Source organism: Columba livia, chromosome 3 (assembly GCF_036013475.1).
Source record: "Columba livia isolate bColLiv1 breed racing homer chromosome 3, bColLiv1.pat.W.v2, whole genome shotgun sequence".
NCBI classification, from domain to species: Eukaryota; Metazoa; Chordata; class Aves; order Columbiformes; family Columbidae; genus Columba; species Columba livia.
Window position 1 is genome coordinate 98,117,466 of NC_088604.1, and position 20,519 is coordinate 98,137,984.

Sequence of the window (20,519 nt, forward strand, 5' to 3'; positions counted from 1 at the left end):
TGAAAATGGCTATACCTAGAAAGAAGGAGGAGAACTCTTACCTTTAACTGATTGCTCAGAAAACAAACTACCCACCTGTGTTGTTGCTTAAAAAAACCAGGGTGTATCAAAAAGATGGACCCAATTTGAAATCACTATAGCTTTGAAATTGGGTCCATCTTTTGAAACACCCTGTATATTTAATAGAGACTTAGAGATTTTAACTGAAATCCTCTAGATCGACAGAAAAGCATCCTGGTTTGGTATCAGACTGAGTTTGTCTGATTCCAGGGAGTTAGCACCTCTCCATTGTCAAAGCATCACACTTGACAAAGACTGAAATCTTAAACATTCAGGTTAAATCCTCTACCGAAGGAAGAGTTTCTCCCATTTAAGATGCTGGCCAGGAAATGGTATAGAAAAGAAGCACACAACATTGTCACTTTTAGCAGGCCTACAAACAGACCTATGGTTTACCACAGCTCTCTAAATATTAGAAATGTGACAGGTTTCTATTAGAAATGGGAGTGCGAGGTGGGGTGTGTGTGTGTGACAGGACGTCACGTACGGAACATGAAACCAGCAGAGGATGCTGCAGTTAGACACCAGCAGCACCAGCTGCATTTGGCTCTCATCTTTACCTGTGGATCATTAATGTGATAGCGCATACATCCTCAAGAAAGCAATTATTTATTTTGCTCTCATAGGAGGGAGGAAGAACTCTAAATACAAAATCTTGCTGTGATGCACTCTGCTAGGGAGGACTCATTGTAGTTCCTTGGCTTGCTAGCTCAGGATTGATGGGGAACTGGAATGAGACTTGTGTTATGTCAATGATGTCTCTCACCCCACTGTACTACATAACGGAATGAGCTTGAGAACAGGGTCAGAAAACATGACGTTTCCATGTTTCTACTAGGAGTCCCTGGGAAATACGAGGCTGTCTGAAAATATTTTCAGTTTAAATAATGACTCCTGTAAGGTGCAATCACAAAAATATTCATCAAGTTAACTTAAAATTTCAAGTTTCACTTTAATCTCATGAAAGCCACCAATTATTTACACTGATTGAATAATTGGTCAAAATTTTGCTACTTAAAGGAATAAATAAGAAATGCAAAGCACTTACTCTTTGTGATAACAATTTCTAATCAAGATATCATTTGTAAGATCTTGAAGAAAACGAAGATACTCTTCTTCTCTATACAAATACACAAGCTGTCAGCATCTTTCTTTAACATACACTGAATACAAATAAGGTTTACAAATATCATGTTAAGAGGTAGCAGTTTGAGAGTAATTAAGTAACCCAAAGAATTTTGCCAACGTATTCAAAAGTGATGAACCTGTTTACTAGTCTGCATTTTGTTTTACTATCCAGGTTAATGCTTTTTCAAATGATTGATTTTCACAGCTCTCTTGGTCAACTATGTAATTATGTTGATCTATTAATTTAATCCATTAATTTCATTAATCAAGAATATCTATGCCTTTTGCGAATAATCAGTTAAAGAAAATAGTTCCAGAAAACAAAGTGTAGGTATCAGAAGTTAATTTTTTATTAACATTGTTAATTTATTTATTATTTACTTATTCTTAACATATTTAGTTTGCCAACAGGAAGAGGGGATGGAATGACTTGGAAAATATTTTCCAACTTTCTAATCCCACACTTCCCAAGCAAGTAGCTTAATCCTGTATCCCTGTCAGAGTCCCTTCTCCTCACTGCACACATCTGCTGGTAATTGGCTCTTGTGCCATGTTTTCAACTTTTCACTAGATTCCTACTTTAATATTTTGATATGAAAATTATTTTGATATAAAAACAAATATTTAACTTACTTTTCTTCAAGTTGTGATCCTGGAGAAAGTGGCTTTTCAGAACTGGAAATCCGTAATTCATAGTTCTGCCACAAAGAAGTAAAGAGAAAAAACAGATTTTAAAAATTATCTTCATATTAACATTTTAGATTTCCATTCAGAGCATCAGGGGGAATGATCTGATTTCATAACATGAAAAAATCACAACAACATCACCCTGAACTGACAGGCCAGCTCCAAGAAATAAATGTCTTGAGTGTCAATAATTCATCTAAAAAAATAACAAGTATTATTATTAGGTAGGTTTGTCTTGGCAGAGATGGAAACAAGCAGGTATAACCTGGGAAAAAGGATGCATGTGCTATAAAGGAGTGAAAATTTCTGACAAAATAGAAAGTATTAGCAGATCTCATTCAAATAAGATAATTTTTTTTTTTTTTTTAAGAGGACAAGCAAAATACATGTGTAACTTTGAAAGAAGACTTAGAAAAGCAGATTGTTATTGAAATTAGCTTTTGCTGTGGGTTATCAAATGGGAAAAGGAGCTTCTGTTGATAACGTTGTAAAATGAAGGTTTCAGTAGTTGGAACAAGGGATGGAGTAGTCCCAGGTAGCACAAGGCTACCACAAATTACACCTGTGGTGCCTTGCTTGGCTTTATAGAAATTCAATACTGACTCTGCAAAGGGGTGAGCAGGCCAAGGAATCATACAAAACCTCTCTATCATGCATGGCCTTGGCTACTGTTAAACATCTCTGATTTTGAAGAGCACTAAAATTCACTACACTCATCCCCCATTCATCTTGAAAACCCAAGTGACTAATGGAGTGTGGCCCTCAGCCAAAGTCCTGTGGGGCACAGCGCGGTACCGCCCGCGGGCGGCGTGATGGGCGCTTCGCCTGGATGTGTCTGGGCTCCAAGTTATTATTTGGATGGAGTGAAAGGCTGTAAATTAACCAAAAGCTGGAATGACTGCTTGAAAGTTTAGTGTGCAGCAAGATGCCAGTCAAGTAGGAAAAAGCTCTGGTGTCAGAAGAACACATTTGGAATACACTCTTCTTCACATCGCATAAGGCCTCATCTGTGTTGCTTAGAGAGACCAGTTACTTTAGCTGTTCCTGTTTTATTCACAGAAGCCAGTTGACCCCATCTAGCCACACATGATATGGATCTCTCAATTGCAGTCTTAATGACTTTTCATAAGATAATTCAATTTTTTTTTTGTTTTGCTCTTAATGTATATTTCCCAAAGCCACTGATTCTGTTACCATCTCTTTTCCACACAACTTTTTTGCATGAACAGTGGGGTCCATTCTTTTCCTTTGGAATAAACTGGTTGCACCAACCTCAGCTGGCTGCAGGGAAAAAGGATCTGAATGTGGTCTCACATGTGCATCTTCTAAAAATCTGAAAGATCGAAAGCACAGTGAAAATCAGTTATTCTTAAAATGATGTGTTTGAAAGTAAAATTACTTCACATTTAGCACTGATGTATAAACAAACTGAGGAAGTACCTGTGCAACTCTCTTTTCTTTTCATCAGTGACATCTGCTGATTGAAGTGATGGTCTGCCAGGGGGGATCTTTTTTGGAGGAGGAGGATTATAGTACCTATATTTTACAAGAAAAGATTGGTGTGATGTTTTTAAGATTCGAGGGGTAAAATACTGCGTCTTTTCTGTGAAGTAAATCGAATGCTTATTAAGGAGGTCCCCAGAATATGTTTTATTGAAAGAGTTTGCAAATGTTTTCTTCATGTTACGACTGCTTAAATGCATGTGAGATGGCTGGAGTGGTGAAGCAGATGATCTCTCTGTACCAGAGCTGTGGACAGGAGTCTGAGACAAAGCATGCTGAGCACTGCTTTGGGTATTCTTTCTTGCAGTAGAACCTGGCAACAGAGTTTTTGAAGTGATCTTCTGAGATGATACGGAGGGGGCCTGCTCTCTCTTTGTCTTGGAGCAGCTGTTCCTGCCCGATGTCAAATACAGGTGACCATTTTCCAACAGTGACCACCCTGCCTGTAAGTTAAAGAACAAAGTAACCAACAGAAAAATCACAAAAGAAATTCACTGAAATCAATGTCTCCTACAAATTGATTCACACAGGAGGAATTTTAAGAACCTGTCTTCAAACTGTCTCAAGTGGTCTGAATGACTTGCCGAGTTTCAGGAATGGCCGTTAGGAGTAAAGCCACCCTGCCACTGCGATAGAGCTAGTTAATTAGTCCCTTTTCTAGTTTCCTTTTCCTTCTTGTTACAAGGTTGAGGTTGCTAATGACAACTAGCCTTGGGAAACTACACAAATCCCATCTTGCTTGCCAGGGCTCACAGAGGGAGAACAGGACATTTTTCCTGCCTTGGATATTGTGCATTGTCATCTATGGAACTCAGTGGCAACCTTACAGCCCTTCTTTGATGGCATCTTCTGTTATTTCTCCTTGTATGCCCATGCAGGTATGGGCATGACTCTGTCTCATGAGTTTGAATTCAAAGAGAACTACTATTATTTTCAGAAATACAAGAGATGAAATTGTGGCCTAACATTTTAATGCTTCTCTCAGTGGGAGCAAGATTTTACAAATCAAAATAATGCAGGTGTTTGAATTGGATCACATTCTTTATAAACAGCATCACTGGTAATCTAGTGGTAAACCCACTATAATTCTCAACAAATATAAATTTTTACAATCTAAATATAGTCTGCTGAGGAATCTTTGTCTCAGAGGGACTCTGGACTACGGCAGAATGAAACGTTTTGCAAGTCTTTGTCTATTGAGGTGAGGCCCTCTGGCAGAATTTAGTGAAGAACAGGCTTACTCACAGTAGCATGAGGTTGTACACTTTCTGGTATCTGGCAGAATACTGAGAATTAGGATTATTTACTTTAGGGTCTTACTTTTACCAGTAAACACCATCCTGAAATTCAGAGGATACTGTAGAACAACGTGAAGTTATTGCATTGCATTCAGTGGGAATAGTAAGAAAATCATTGGGATTTAGTTCTCTTGAAAATGTTGTGTACAGAAATCATCCTAATAAGAATGTTGCCACACACATCAAAAAATTATTTCAATAAATAAGCTCAAATTTTTTTGCTGGGCGCTCAGGAAATACTTTGTTAAAAATTCTAACTCAATTTGCTAAAGGAGCAAAGAGAAGATGTGTGGGTTTGTGACTAGCATGTTGTCAGTGCAGGGACACATTTTAGTCATGTACATGTTGTCATGACATGAGTACCTGTGATTTCAGGCCGTGTGGGGACAGCAATAGTCAGATGAGAGGACAGCTGCCAAATTGCAAAACTGAGAGTCAATTATTGTGAGCTACACTGAATAAACCTGCACTTAGTAAGTGTTACAGGCACTTCCCAGCTCTTCAGAGTACAGCCAATTAAGGGGAAACTGGGCTCTTATGTGACCCAGTACTACATGTGTGACAGATCCTGTGCTGTCAGAATATCACATACCTTCTGCTGGCTTGGAGAAACACTTCTGGAGTTGCATGATGAGGCGGGCAGACCATATACAAGATCCTTCTTATATTTCTCAAGGGCTTGAATTAGTCTGTCTCTTTTCTGCTGATCCTTGTCTGTACATGTTAAATAAGCAAACACAACCTGTTCCAGTTTAATCAATGGTCAAGTCATAGAGTATTACTCTTCATTCTTTTTGCCGCTAAAGGCTCTTCTGTCTTCTTAATACTAAGTAGCAGACAAAGAAGACAATCTGCTTTTTAGAGTTGGCACTTGATGCTTCCATGCTCAGCACACCTCTTAACTTGAAATAAATGCAGCTCAGGACTCCATTATGTCACTCACACAGTAATAAGCTACTAGAGGGATAAGAGAGTATGGCAACCTATCTCAATTGTTCCCACCTCCTGCCCACTCTTTCCTCTACCCTAGTCAGAAGCTGAGGCAGGGCAAAACAGAAGAAAAGCTGAGGCAATCAAGTAGTGATTCAAGTTCATGTACTAAGAGTTGGGTGACCCAAGTCAGGCTGTCACTGCGGTCTGTGCAGATCAAAAAGCCACATAAGTGTACTTGCAGTATCTGTCAAACTTGGGCTGAAAAGAGTAGGGTGACACTTCTGCTAGCACCCTGGACAAAAAGACAGAAACAAACCTACTCCTTTGGATCTTCCCGTCTCACTGGAAATATGCAAGCGAGAGTAGCAATAACAATACTTATTCTCATAATAAGAATTAATATTATATATGATAGTATGTATTTATACATATAAAACATTGTTTTAAAATAATAATAAGAATACATAGGAATAAGAAAAGGCATATGAATTGCCCAAGACCACAAAGCATTATCACAACTTGCCATCTTTTGTCAGAACCTTCCTTTTAGCAATGCAAACAAGAATGATACGTGACCAAAATTTTTAACCTTTTTCACCTGTTGTGGTCTTTCCCAGAATACCTCAAAAAAAAGGGATGTAAACTGTAATGTGCAAAGAAACCCCCTTTCTCTTTTTACATGGTGTTTAAAAAATAATAGCCCCAGCAGCTCTAGCTGAAACTAAGGTTTCACACACAAAATATTGGTAAAGTTGGGTCCACTGAGGTCCCATGAGATATGTATGGTTCTTTAGGGTTGAAAATGCATCTGTCAGAATTTCCTTGCCCCATAGAGCTCTGGCACATGGTGGCACGTGTCAGTACTGCCAAGCAGGCAGCAGAGATGTCCTCTGCTCCTTGCCCAGAGGTCTAGCTTTAGAGACCCCTCGAACAGGCAATTCCAGGGGGCTGGCAAGGCTTCAGGGGAGCTGGCAAAATGGGAGTTCTGCTGGGTGTTGTTACTGTGACTAATACTGACTTATTTCTGACAAAATGCACAACTGGTTCTTGGTTAGCCTAAGGCCCCCTTACAATGCAGTTGTGGTGATGTGCTAGAACTTTTGCTCCCAAAATGCTGCAAATATTTTGCTGATAAGAAGCAGCTCCTCCTCTGAAGCCATGTACTTGCAGCGCGTCCTGCTAGTACCATGACATAATAATGGTTGAAACCTGGCAAAGCAGCACTGATTGAAGGTTTTCTTTTGAGGGGGAAATGCACAGACCTGAATTTATTATTGTGCATTTCTGAATCAGCAGAAGGGTCACAGAGCTCTAATTAAAGTAATATTCCTTTTGGAAAAGGAATAACTGAGACTTTTTTTTTTTAAACCCCACTTAGATGCTGCACTAAATGGTTGGCTCCTCCCAATTTTGTGATGGCTCTTGTATGGGGCACACCATCTCCTGTTGATTCCCCTGTAGGGTGTCCTCAAGGCTCTGACCTGATCGTTGAAAAAACCAGATTTCACTAACAGCTAAAACCGACATATAGTCTCCTGAGGCATGTAATCTGGCTTTCCAGTCTTGCATGGACATGAGTTCATCGTATCATCCTATTAAGAAAAACATGTTGACAATGCTAAATCCTATTTGGATGACTGGGAAGCAGGATTATACAACTCACTGGAACAAATAACAAAATGTACTTGCTCAATCACATTCATGCAGAGATTAGTACCTTCCCCTTTTATCTAGGTTTCAACAGTGCCCAATCAAAGTACCCCCAATTCTGATTAAAGACTTTGCATTCTGCAGTCACATGAAAAACAACAGATAAGGCAGCTTGCAACAGCACCGCCAGTCAGGATACCTGGCTTCTTTCATGGGGGTGCGAATGACTTGTGAGGCCTTGGGAAAAAGTGACATCTGTGCCTCTCTGCATTTCATGGAATCATTTTGGTTGGAAAAGACCCTCAAGATCATCACGTCCAACTGTTAACCTAATACTGGCACTAAACCATGTCCCTAAGAAGCTTATCTATGTGTCTTTTAAACATGTCCAGGGATGGTGACTCAACCACTGCCCTTGGGGAGCTTGTTCCGATGCCTGACAACCCTTTCGTTTCATGCAGGTGAGGCAGGACAATGACTGTCTATCTGAACCATGGCTGAGCCTTCACCACGCCTTGCCAAGGACAAGAAAATAAAATGTTCCAGGTCAAAGAGCCACAGGTTTTAAACACACTTCGTCTAGTATTTCACTGATATTTTTAGTATAAATATGCTACATGGCATCGAGCCTGTTCAAACAAGGACTATTCCACTGCCTGACAATTTTATGTTTTGAGTAGTTAGCAAAAGCTCCTGGGCCAGAATGTCTCACAGCAACTCTCCTTCCCCTTCCCTGGCATCGCCGGGTTTCACTGCCTGGACTGTTGGGTTTGTATGAGCCTCAGCCACGTGAGGCAGCCCCCGGGCTCCTGCAGCACACCCTGGTTTGCTGACACGTTGGCTAAGGGATTTACACGCCTCACCCCCTTCTAGCACTGATCTCTCTGGTTTTCCTTTTTCTCACCACTATTTTTTCTCATTCACATTTTTCCCTGCACCCCTCCTCACGTTTCCAAGGCTGCAGAATCTTGTCTTCTCTCAACACCCATCAGCTGCCAGTAATACCAGGTCACTTCCTTCCTAAGTCTCTCCCCTCCTACATTTCTCTTCCTAAAACAACCTCTCTCTGAGGTGACCTGGCATGCTACCCAGACGCAGGAATGAAGGGGCTAAGAGCGGAAGTCATTCTTAGGTTTCCAGGTCACATTTTTGGCTTTCACATGTACTTTTTACAAGTCTGTTTGATAGTCAGTTGTGGACACGCCATGGAGCAGCCTGGCCCAGCCACGTGGACCCACTCATCAGCAAGAGACATACAGAGAAAAGGGTCACCTGCCCATTCTCTTTCTCCAATTACTTTTTGATAATAACCAGCAATGACCAGGAACGGCAAAGAAAAGAACATGCAAAATTTTTATCTGAAATTATAGGTGTTTTTTTCTTTTCCTCTTAGAAAAACAAAAATGAGACTGCCCTTGCCATCTGATCTCATGTCCTAGCTGACAGATTTAAGAACTAGCTGTGGTTTATGGTTAAAACCAACACTGGAGATAATTAACAGAGGGCAAAGGGGGCATGTCATGTTTCAGCATTTCTCCTGAATCCCACAACAGCCAGTATCTCCTGATTACCCCTTTGCTGCTTCCCAGGGAATAGAATCATGTGGCATGGCCAGTGCAGCAGTTATTTAGGTAAATGTATTCAACAGCCTTCCTGTTAAGCTCATCTATTTGCTAATTTACCATTCTTCCTACTGTGGCAGGCATTGATTTATCAGTACTATTGTACAATTTCACTGGTACTTGTAATGATATCTTGTCCATGTGACAAAAGTACAGAAAATAAAAGAGATTTAGCTGAAATCTGGTCTTGAAAAACACAGGACAATTCAGACACTATAGACCCCACTCTGTTGTCCTAGCAGCTCTTGTGGCCTGCCAGTAAATAAAACATTATGTCTCTCCTTTGCTGCTGTGTGAAAGGCCTGTGCACAAAAGGAGTGTAAACTTGAAACAGTATAAACAGTTTAGATAGTTTAGCTGATAATATTGCTCAATCAGCATGAAATGAAGTAAACCATTAAAAAAACCCCACAAAAACTAGTGCCTTTCAGTTCTACTTCTGTGTGTTTGTTTGTTTGTTTGTTTGTTTCATAGTGAGAAGGGCCAGCAAACACCTTAGACTGATTCCACAGCTGCCTCCTCCTAAAACAGAAGGTTATTTTCAGGTCTAAGACAGAACATTATGGTCCAAGTATGAACATGGGATCCAAAGCCGGAACAGGTTTCCCCTAAGTTGTTTACCAGATGTTACAAAACTCGGTGATTATAGCTAGAAATAGAATCCACACCTTGGCTTATGCCTTCATTTTTGGCTCGCAGTGGGAGTTCTGGTTTAATTCCTACCAAGTGTTTTAAAAGAGTTGGCTGATGTTTAACTCCTTATGAGGTTTGAAACAACAAGGAAGTTTTGAAGGACTGTGGGGGAAAAAGAAGAGCAAAAGTGGTCAATGAACTCGAGGCTGATATCAGTCCTGAGCATAACAAATGAATGGTTGTTATGACTCAGTTAAAGTAAATAATATGAACAATGCCAATCCAAAAAGTTTACAAAAAATCACCATCATCATGGCAACATGATAAGAAAGAAAAGAGAGATTCTGATTGTGGTTTGGTGAGATAAAGGTGTTGGTTTGAACAACTTCTGTAAGCTCCCTGGCTTTGTTCTGCATGACATTTTGACTAAGAAATTACAACACTACAAAATTACATGTGTTTACAAAATGTCTAGCTGGCAGATCTGAAAGTGTAATTAGAAGTGAGGACTCCCTGGAAGGCAGGTGTTTCTAATGCAAGGATCATTTTTTATATTGAACTATTATATTTTTTATTTCATTTATCTGAGAGAAGACATGAAGTCATTCCTCATAAAGCTTGAGCAACTACGGTTGAGGAACTCATGAGTAGTAAACGAGTGTTTATTGTAATGAAGTGATCTGCCTCAATCTGTGACGTAGCCATAGGCAAGGAGTTTACTTCTCAGTATGGATACCAGAACATCTCTGTTCAGAAAATGCAGGCTCTTAGAGAAGGTGAGTCTTATCTGAGAATCAGTATCACTGATAAACATTCACACCTTCTCCTGGACAAACAGCTGCCTGTAAATTCCCACAGCAACAGTGTAGCCAAAACCAGTGTAATATAAAGAGTGGAAATCTCAAACATTAAGTACAGTGAGCCTTTACTGCAATTGCCTTTGACAGGTGGATGGCTGCTACTGGAATTATATATCCTGCTCTAAAACTTTACTACTCAAGAAACATTTATAAATTGGGAGGACTGCAGAGAAGATCCATAAGAATGATGAAATCTGGAAAACACTCTTTGGGGTGACAGATTTAAGGAGCTGACTGTATTTAGTTCCTCAAAAGCATGGCTAAGAAACAACTTTATTCCAGCTTATAAGCACCTATAGACAGAACAGAAATTAAACAATACAGTTCATCAAACAAAGATTTACCAAGTCTGGACAAATTAGTCCTAAAAGTAAGGTGTATGTCCCTTATAGCAAGGTAAGTTAGCCTTTGGATCAGTTTAATGAGAAGTGGGATGTAAATAAATAAGGTTTTGACATGCTTCTAAACCCTTTCCCCCAAATTCTGTAAAACAGCGATGGAGGGAAGACTAAGAGGAAAACCAGCATAGATTATAACCACAACACTTTATTCTCATTGTATCTGTGAAACTCTAAGGTACATGTGATTTCTCATGGATCACCTACCAACTTATCTGAAAGTTCTTTTTTTCTCATTTTATGCTGCTATTGTTAAGTGATGTAGTCTCAGATTTTGAGACGGTGAAATACAAAGAGATACAAGGACACTTACTCATGATGTTCACATTAATGGGCCAAATGCTGCAGTCTGCACTGCTAATAGTTTGTCTGGTGTGGGGACTGCTTATTTTGGCATTTCAAAGCAAACAAGACTATTCCTTCAGCAGAAACCAGTGGCAAGTCAGGCTCAAATGCTCAGATTTTATTTCAGTTCCTCTTTCCCATGATAGCTACAGTTACGAAAAGCCTGTGTTGGCACATTAATCTACAGTGCATGAGTGTTTCTTAAGCCCCAAGCCCTGCTTCAGCTTTATTTGTCTTAATATTTAAATGCTGCAATACTATCATAACAACAATTTTATAGGGGAAGAAAAGTCTCTGAAATGCCAGATATAATCAGGAAACTGTGCTAAGCAACACTGTTTGCCATGTTGTTTTCTAATCCCGTGCCAAATTCTGCACGTTTTGCTCATGTGAGTGCTCACACTGACATTAACAGGAATTTCCCCAGGAGGAAGGCAAGAAGGAACTGGCTCTCCATAGCAAATCACCCAATCCAGCAATTCTGAACGACTTGAAATCTTTATGAGTAACCCACCTCTGCTGTGCCTGGGTCTGCCTTAGTAAGAAATTCACAGACATCAATGGAACTGACAGCACTTGACACAGTTCCTCCACAGACCGCATCAGAATAAAGAAAGAACACACTCTCTTATCTTATTTGAGAAGAAAAATACAAAATTTGATATTTATTTTGCTTACACAGGGGAAATAGTCCGCTTTTCTCAATCTTTTAGCAAGTATAAGTAAGATCTATTCACAAGTTGAAGCTCACAGCTCTGTAACTACCACTCGCTCTTAACCTCTAGGTTTTTGCAACTTTCCACATAAGCAAATAAGAGCAAACTGATGCTTAGAGCATCTCCCATTCTTGCAGCCTGGTTCTCATCTGAAGCATGTTCTGGCACAGTTCTGATACAAAAGGCCAGGTCTCCCTCCCTCGTGTCAGTACAGATCCATACTGGCAATTTACACCTGTGAAAGAAGGATATGTCCAGCATCATTGCCCTTGTTTTTTTGAGATTCTGATCTCCTAATTTACTAAAAATTGGTAAAGCCCCTTCAGCCAAGCTACAGATTTTCATTTCTCACCTCATGCCGAAAGGCAACAGGTGGAGAGATGCTCAATTGTCAACTCTGCTTTATGCCAAGTAGTGATCAAAAACTTTTCCTAGAATTTCTATTACTTTGGGAAAGGAAATTTCCTACAGCTAAGCCACTCATTATTTGAACTGATTCTACATTTTGTGATGAAGAGACATTGCTAGTAAGGCCAGAAGTAGCAGACTTACATCTACCTGCAGACGACTGCCAGGAATGTAAAAGACTTTAAAGGGAAAAAGGCACATTTTTATACTGATGCTGTACAGAGGAATTCAAGGAGGAAAGGAATTCTAGAAGGTGGAGCACAAGAGAAATGCCAGGATGCTTCATCCCTGTTTAAAGTGCTGACTGATTGCTGCTTTTTCCTGCGGCAGCGGAGTAGGAATGCAAAGTTAGAATAGTTGGTACACAATGGTTATGATAAGACTCCTGCTTGCTGCATCCTCCAGCACCTCCTGCCACCTTCTTCCTCTGCTCTTGCAAATACTCCTTGCCACAGCACTGACTCTGAAAGGGATGGGAAGGATGGTTTTGTCATTCAAGTTCTGCAGTAAGACTTAGAAAACTCTTGTTTAGTTCTCAGCTCTACAACAGGCTCCAGTGTGATCACAGGTTTGTTAATTAATCTCTGGTGTCATAATTTCCTCCCTATACAAGAGGATGATTGTACACGTTTACTCTGTTCTAGCTGGTGCCTCATTTTGGGCAGGTAGTCCCAGACGATGGTCTTTACTCTGTACATTGGTCGCCACTAAGGGACTCAGATCGCAAATGAAGCTGCCAGCACAGCTGTTGTGGTTCAACCCAAGCTAGAAACACAACCATGATAGCCACTCACTCACTCCCTCCAAATAGGGGAGAGAATCAAAAGGGAATGGAGAAACTTGGATTGAGATAAACGCAGTTTAATAAAATAACAAAATACTAATACACTACTAGTAAATATATATAGATACAATAAAAATAAAAGATACTCGAGGCAATTCCTCACAAACTCTGTCCACGACTGAGCAGCCAGTCCCAGCAAGCCACACCTGGTCCTAAAGCCGATCCCAGAGAGAGAAAAGAGAGGGGAAAAAAGAAGGCAGAAAAGCCCAGAGGTCTCTGTAAAATGGCAAAAGGCTGAGGTAAAAGTCCTGACCAAACTCCCCCAGCTCGATAGCAAGAGAAGGCAAGAGAAAGCGGTCCCAAGTCTCCCCTTAAATAATTAGCATGACACTAATGGGATGGAATACTCTTATTGATCAGTCTGGCTGTCAGTCAAGCTTCCCCCCCTTCCTCAATGCCTCACACCTGTGGGCAGCGCGCTCAGAATGTCCTTGGTTCTCAGACCGGAGCAATTAAAAACATTAACTCTGGGGTGCTGTTTGCTTGTTCTCAAACTAAGTCCAAATAATGAGCATGCTAGATATGAAAAAGAAATGTTTCTAACTGCACGAAGAAAATTAACCCATTTACAGTCAAACCAGCATAGGATTCCAAATGTGAGAAGAAGAATTTGTGAACTAGACTAGTTGTTCAATCATTGATAGCTGAATGACGCAGTGTAGTCATGCATTTGATATTCCCTTCATTGCAGTTCCCTTGCAGCAGTGATACACACATTTCTTTTTTACAGACTGCAGATTTTTTTATTAGAAACCATCTCAGTAATGCTCCATAAAATTAAAATGATAGAAAATTGATGTTTGTATATATAAACACATTAATTTCCACATGGTTTCTAAATGATCCATTCAATTGGCTAAGATTAGTGACAACTAAGACTTCTACATCTGTAAGGATAAAATTATTTTTATATAGATTATTCACACAAACTGTAGATAAAATGCTGCAGTTTTGTGTCTTTGAACTGTCTGTTGAAACAACTTGTTCTTTTCCACAGGTGTTATGGTCTTGAAAGTCACAAAGAAACTTCATTTTAAACTGGTTAAAAACTCAAATGGAAATTATTATTTTGGCTAATGTTTTTCTCATGCAGAGAATCAGAAAGGAAAAAACACAGGTTATAAAAAGACCACTGTGTGCCATATCTAAGCACTTAAGTGTACTGCTGCTACACAGAAAAATAAAATTCTTTTTAAAGAAAGCTACTGTTTCTTTTGCAATTACTAAAGTATGTGTTTCTGCACACACTTGTATGTACATTTGGGCTTCATATTTATAAAAATGAGTCACAGCATGTGGAGCAATTATGTGATCAACACTCCCTAAAAGGTGAATGAGAAACAGTCATATGGACTCATGTATTTACATATAATATTGTAATTCCTTTTGGATAAATGTATACACTGTACTCATAAATAGGCAAGGGAATTGTGCAGAACATACAATGGTCTGAATAAGCTCATCTTGCCTTTGTGAGCAGTTGACTTTGGCATGGCAATCAAATCCTAGACCAGTAGGGAGGGGAAGGAATGGCTTTGCCCTAAGACCAAGATCATGGAGACCTAAAGGTGTGCCCTGAGAGACAGATTTACTTTAGGTCTTCCTTCAGGAGATTCCTAAACTTGGGTAGAGTGAGCTTGAAGAACTTGAACACTTCCTACTGCAGCTTCACAGTGCCAGTGCTCTGCTAATGGAAGCAGAGCAGACACTGCAAAACTAGAAAAGAAAAAAAAAATGCACCAGAGCAGGCCTTGGTGGAGTCACTCTCATTCCTGGAATGGGAAAGGAGCAAGAGAATTAGGGCAGGGTGTCCTGGACTACTACGCTTTCCCAGAGCGGCGGACTGAGCCTGTGATGGAGCCAAAGAGCTGAACTTCAATAAGGGATTTTGAGGACCGCAGGACTAATGATTTGGGTGGCTCATTTTCCTGTGTGAAGCGTTGTTTACCTTTATGGATTCTCCTATTTAGGGCTGGGTTGGATTAATCTTTCATGAGTGTTGTTTTTCCTAGTTTTCTGCCAGTTCATCTGGGACAGCTTCATATGTACATCAGCCAAGGTTTCCTTCTGCTCCTCTTACTGAGCCGATCAGCCTCAGGAGATCTGACTCAAGCTTGGGCTCTGTGAATCTGGAGCAGAGCATTACAGTTTCATGGAAATACTGGTTGGAAGAGACTACTCGAGCTGGCATGGGAACACTGGCTCATGCTTCCAAAGTCCAAGAATATTATTCAGCTGCTTATTATTAATTAATTGTTAATTACTAATCCCTAATGACTGAGAAATTTGGAGGACTTCCTGAATGTCATAGGAAAGTTTAAGTCTCAAGCTCAATGCTGTATAAATGAAAAAGGTATCTGATTTCAAACACAATTATTTTGAATTTTCTCCTTTGTTGGAATATAAACAATGCCTCATAATGGATTTTTTTCATTTCCAGAACTTTCGAATTTCCATTGAAGATAAATTCTTATTTTTGATCACTGACACACTCTTCTGAAACCTGGTCACTAGTGTGTTCAGCAGCTCACATTATGCTCTTTTTAAACACACTAGATGCTCTTTCTAGCAAATGTGGCTTCTGCTGAGGGCAAGAAATGTAAACATTCTCATAGTCAGATATTTTCCACGCTGGGATGGCCAAGGAATCACTGTTTTCATTGTAGTTTCATAAGTCATGCTGCTCTCATGACTTAAAACACCTCTGCTTAATTTTGTCTCTGCGAAAACACTTATGATGATGAACAGTATCTCCCATATTCCTGATCTCTGATACATCTCCAGATAATATGTCAAGTCTTGAGGCAGGGAGAAGATACATGCTTCCATCCTTTGATGAGAGCTGAAAAATGGACAACAATTTTTAGAAGGAGAATACCAGAGATGCAGTTTTACTGCTATAACAAAGGCAGCTTCATGTTGGAGAGAAAGAACTGCTCAGGATGCCTTGTGTCAGCTGTTTCTCCTGAACTTTTGGCATAAGTTTGTGCAATTTCAACAGCATTTTGAATGTTATTCTGACAGTAGAGAGACACAACTATAATTTCACCCTGATATCCAGTGGTAGGATGCGTGGGAATGGTTCAAAGCTGTGACAAGAGAGGTTTAGACAGGACATTAGGAAGCATTTATTTGCTGAGAAGGTGATCAAACACTGGAACAGGGTTCCTAGAGAGGTGGCTGATGCCCCAAGCCTGTCAGTGTTTAAGGCGTTTGGACAATGTCCTTAACAATGTGCTTTAACTTGGGCAGCCCTGAGTTGTCAGGCAGTTGGACTAGATGGTCATTGTGGGTCCCCTCCAACTGAAAGTGTCCATTCCATTCCATTCACACAAACTGATGAAAGCTGTCACTTGCAATGCTTTATAAACAATTTTTAAAGTTCATTAAAAGATTTTTCTATAGGAAACAAACTCAGCTAATTCAATTATGCTCTTATCAACTGCAACATTAGTAACTTCATGAAATGTAAACCAGCAAAAAGCACAGTGAAGTACTAAATTTAAAACAATGCTCTTCTAAACCCTGGAATTGAAAATCCGAGATACACCTGAAGACAATCAAGAGAAAGCCTTATGTATCACGTCTCCCACTTTGCCAACACAGTTCTTAATCTGAAGTGCAACAGTATAGGCAGCTGTGAAATGGTGCATTTTCTGATTGCCAAAGAAGCTAATTGTTTATAGTGTTTTATCCGCAGTGCATTTATTTTAAAAATGAAACAAAGCATACTGTATTTTCTTCTGTCTTTTCAGAACTAATCTTTGTAGCTGTTTGAGTTTTTCTCTTTATTTTAATAGGTTTGCATATGTCTGCATCACCATCAAGTAACCCAAATTTTCTTCTTGAAGCCTGCCATTGAAACACAGGATATCCAACACAGATGGCACACTTGGAAAGCGCAGTTATACCTGAGTTTATCGATTGATGACAGATAAGAAATTATACTGCATCAGAATATGTATCTGTCAAAGTCCTGATAAATTTCAAGGTTTTAAAGGCACACCACACTTAGCAAATAGTAATAGCAAGAGTGGGCGATTGTTGTGGGAGAAGATTGTACATGAAAAGAAGAAAATGCTGTAATCTTGTACTAAGCAGAAAATTAGTTTTGTTCTCTTATTATTCTGGTACGCTGGCACAACAGCCTTCATTTATTTTGTGTCTTTGAATATGCAAATGATAAACAGAAGCCTGTTTTTGTAGGCATAAAGTAATTTCATCCTGCTCAAATGATTTGCACATCAACTCCATTAGCAGCAGCTGTACCTCCATTGTGCTACTGCCTTAACACTTCTGAAGATATAAGTTCTGATGCACCTTTTCGTTGTGACTTTCAAATTTTGAGCTTTGTCCTTCAAGGGACAAAATTTCTATTGCCAAGACAGACATTTCTGGAGATAACCTGCCAGAAAAAGTACTTAGCTGATACATAGTATCTTTCAGTGAAATACTAAATGCAAAAGTGATTTGCATTTCCCCAGCAGACTATTGACAAAAATGACATTGTGTCCTCACTTGATGTGACTGAGAATCTCATGTTATGGCTTCTTTGTGCACCAGGAGCCTTGTACTCAATGTGGACTTCTAAATCAACAGAAACTCCCCACAGCAGTACAGTTCTGCTTAGCTGTTGAAGAGGAAAACCTTAAGAAAGAACTATAAGAAACATAGATGTTTCCCTCTGATAACATCATCTAGGAAAACTTGTAGCTAATGCAGGGAGCTGAACAAATTTATGTCCTCTTGTTCTTCTCAAGTAGGTGAGATTCTACTCAACGCACTTCGGTGTTAGGATCATCTCTGTCGAACTAGCATTCTCAGAAACCTTTCTGTGGCATTTCTTTGTGTTAGCACAGCACTGTTTTCATAAAGTGATTAATCAAAAATACAGATTAAAAAATTATTATATAAAAGACAGCACTGAAAAAAACAAAAACCCTACTATTGAGTATGAGGAGTTAAAAAACAAAGAGAAGGGAGTTTTGATTGTGATGTGTTATGATCCTAAACTTGTTCTCTTTCTCTTCTGTTCTGAAGATCTCATATGATACGTTTTTTCTGAGTCTTTATGGGTAAGATTTATGTTTACCTTCTTGGCTTGTGTGTGTCTTGCTCGAACAACTGCATCTCACCGTTGCTTTTGAGCTGTCTTTGCTCAGAGCAACCACTGATTACAGGTCTCTGATACATGGTTCCCACTATGCATGCACTGTGGAAACACAGGAGCTTTCATTTTTCCAGCTTTTCAAACCTCATTTTAAAATGGATGGCTTCTGTGTAGAAGTGGTGTGTGCTCCCATGTTTGTAACTATCAAACACAGAAGTAGCAAGTGCTTCACAGCCTGGTGAATGAAGGAGATGAAACTCATTGCAAAGTGAATGCTCTGTTTCCAGGCAAAGGGATGAATATATTGCTTTTCATCAGTCTTTCTTCCTTTGGAAAGAGGAAGGGCAGCAGAGACTCCGCCTGCCCTTTGGGTACTGCAGGCTTCAGCCAGGAGGTGGCGATAAGGTGCAGTGGAAGGTTTGGCCAAAACCCGACTCATATTTCAAAACCTGTCCCAACTGTTCTATGTCCGATGCCCAGAGGTACACGAAGCAGTCAGGGAAATGAAAAATAAGATGTGGATTAGCAAGGAATTTAAAGGGCCTAATCTGACTTTAGGCTGGAAAACTAAAGCAATTTATGCCTCCAACCACCGTGTTGCTTGAAATATGTACACCAGAGTCCCATGGTCAGCAAGTTAGCATGTATCTGTGCAAACATGAACCAAGTAGCTATTAAGTTAGACACTAGATTAGATATTTGATACCAAATTAGATATCGAATAATAGACACTATTATCTTAACCAGAATGATGCATATTTTCAGCACATATATGCCTCTTCAGAACACCTTCATCATAAAAGAAGACAAGTATTTCCAAACCAAACAAATGGAGCCAGACCTATTTTGAAAACAAACAAAACAAAACTACTCACATTTAACACTGGTATGCAAACTCTTTGGTGCAGATGAATCAACAGCAGCTGTATTAACAAAAAGAAAGTTCAGTCCAACGAAACACCAAGATTAGAAATATTAACACTGAAATGAAGGAAAATGATCCTCCTAAGGTGCTGAATTCCCTATGGGAATGTGGTACCAGTCTGCATAATATTAGCATTATTAACAATGCAGCTCTTGTTTCCCTAGTGATGTATACTATTTTTTTTCCTATTTCCTGCTATTGTTTTTGCCAAAGGTGAGGTTTCAGAAGGTAGCATAACTTAAATGCAGTGAAGCTAGTTGAGCTACACCAGCTATAGTTACACCAACTGCAATTATGCCAACTGGGGATTTGACTCCCTGTCTTTATCTAGGAGAAAGTACAAGTGCCTCGGCCATGCTGCTGTTCATTTGATATCAAACCTGCGTCTGATTTTTGTGGCTTTCTCCCATTTTTACTTAGGTATAGAAACAGAGCCAGTAGAGCTAAAATTATTAACCTTCATTTTAGTTTACAATATAAGAAAAGCTGTATTAATGATGTATTGGCATCTGCTGCTACCCTGAAACTTTATATAACAGGGATGAGTAGCACATCTACTATCAGCCAGGGGAAACTGCCAAATGATGCTCTAAGAGTGAGATTCAAGTTGTCCCTAGGCTCAAGGTCATCAGCTCTTCAGCATCTTTCTAGCAGCAGGAGTTATTTCATTATACAATTACATAGGAAGTTTCGTACATGGCATTTGCTGTTATTCAGTCATTTGGTTTTCATTGTAAAAGATTAAATCAAGGGAGCTTCAAGGAACCAGGCTCGTCACTCTACTGCTGCACAGTCTTTGTTAAGTCATGTATTCGTACAGGAGATGGTATGGATGTTAATGGAGCTGTTATGTCTGAATGCATATTCCTGGATATAATTGAGGTATAGCAGGAAATACTATTTTTGACTACGGAGGGAAAAGCAATCACCTAGGAGAAGTTCAGTATTCCAGTTTCATCTGAAGGACACTGACTCCATTTCCATCCAAGACACTTTTGTGATTACTGCCAAATGTCACAACAAATTGGAGTTTGTACAAGTGCTCCAAATGAAATTTCAGCCATGCAGGGCTAGCTGCTGTCTGGAGTGAGGCCAAATAGGTTGTATTTGAAAAAGAAGTTGTATTTAAAAAAGAAGCTGTATTTCAAAATGATTGGAGAATATTTAGAAAGATACCAGAAAAGGCCTTTAGGCAACCTTGGCTAGATTTTTCAGAGGCACAAAATCCTGTTATCTCCTCTAAGGATGTACAGAACATGTGGCAAGTCAGCACTTCAGAGCATCAAGATACGTATAGAAAAGAACCTTGATATCCTTTCAATATTGTAGTTTTTAATACGTATGCAAAAGTTTAGCTCTACAAGAAAAACCTCTGGCAACGAAAAAGCACTATAGTAAG

The 20,519-nt window shown here is 39.6% G+C and overlaps 1 protein-coding gene across 1 annotated transcript in view; it reads right to left on the reverse strand.

Annotated features, from left to right (window-relative positions):
• Positions 1 to 20,519, reverse strand: part of LOC106145688 (spermatogenesis-associated protein 7 homolog) — a 57,878-nt gene that overhangs the window by 18,872 nt on the left and 18,487 nt on the right. The window contains exons 4-9 of the mRNA XM_065058443.1: positions 19,071 to 19,118; positions 5,269 to 5,390; positions 3,316 to 3,821; positions 3,070 to 3,208; positions 1,822 to 1,886; positions 1,109 to 1,180 (exon numbers count right to left, since the gene is read on the reverse strand). Of these exons, the coding sequence (XP_064914515.1) occupies positions 1,109 to 1,180; positions 1,822 to 1,886; positions 3,070 to 3,208; positions 3,316 to 3,821; positions 5,269 to 5,390; positions 19,071 to 19,118 (952 nt within the window). The remainder of the gene's footprint in view (positions 1 to 1,108; positions 1,181 to 1,821; positions 1,887 to 3,069; positions 3,209 to 3,315; positions 3,822 to 5,268; positions 5,391 to 19,070; positions 19,119 to 20,519) is intronic.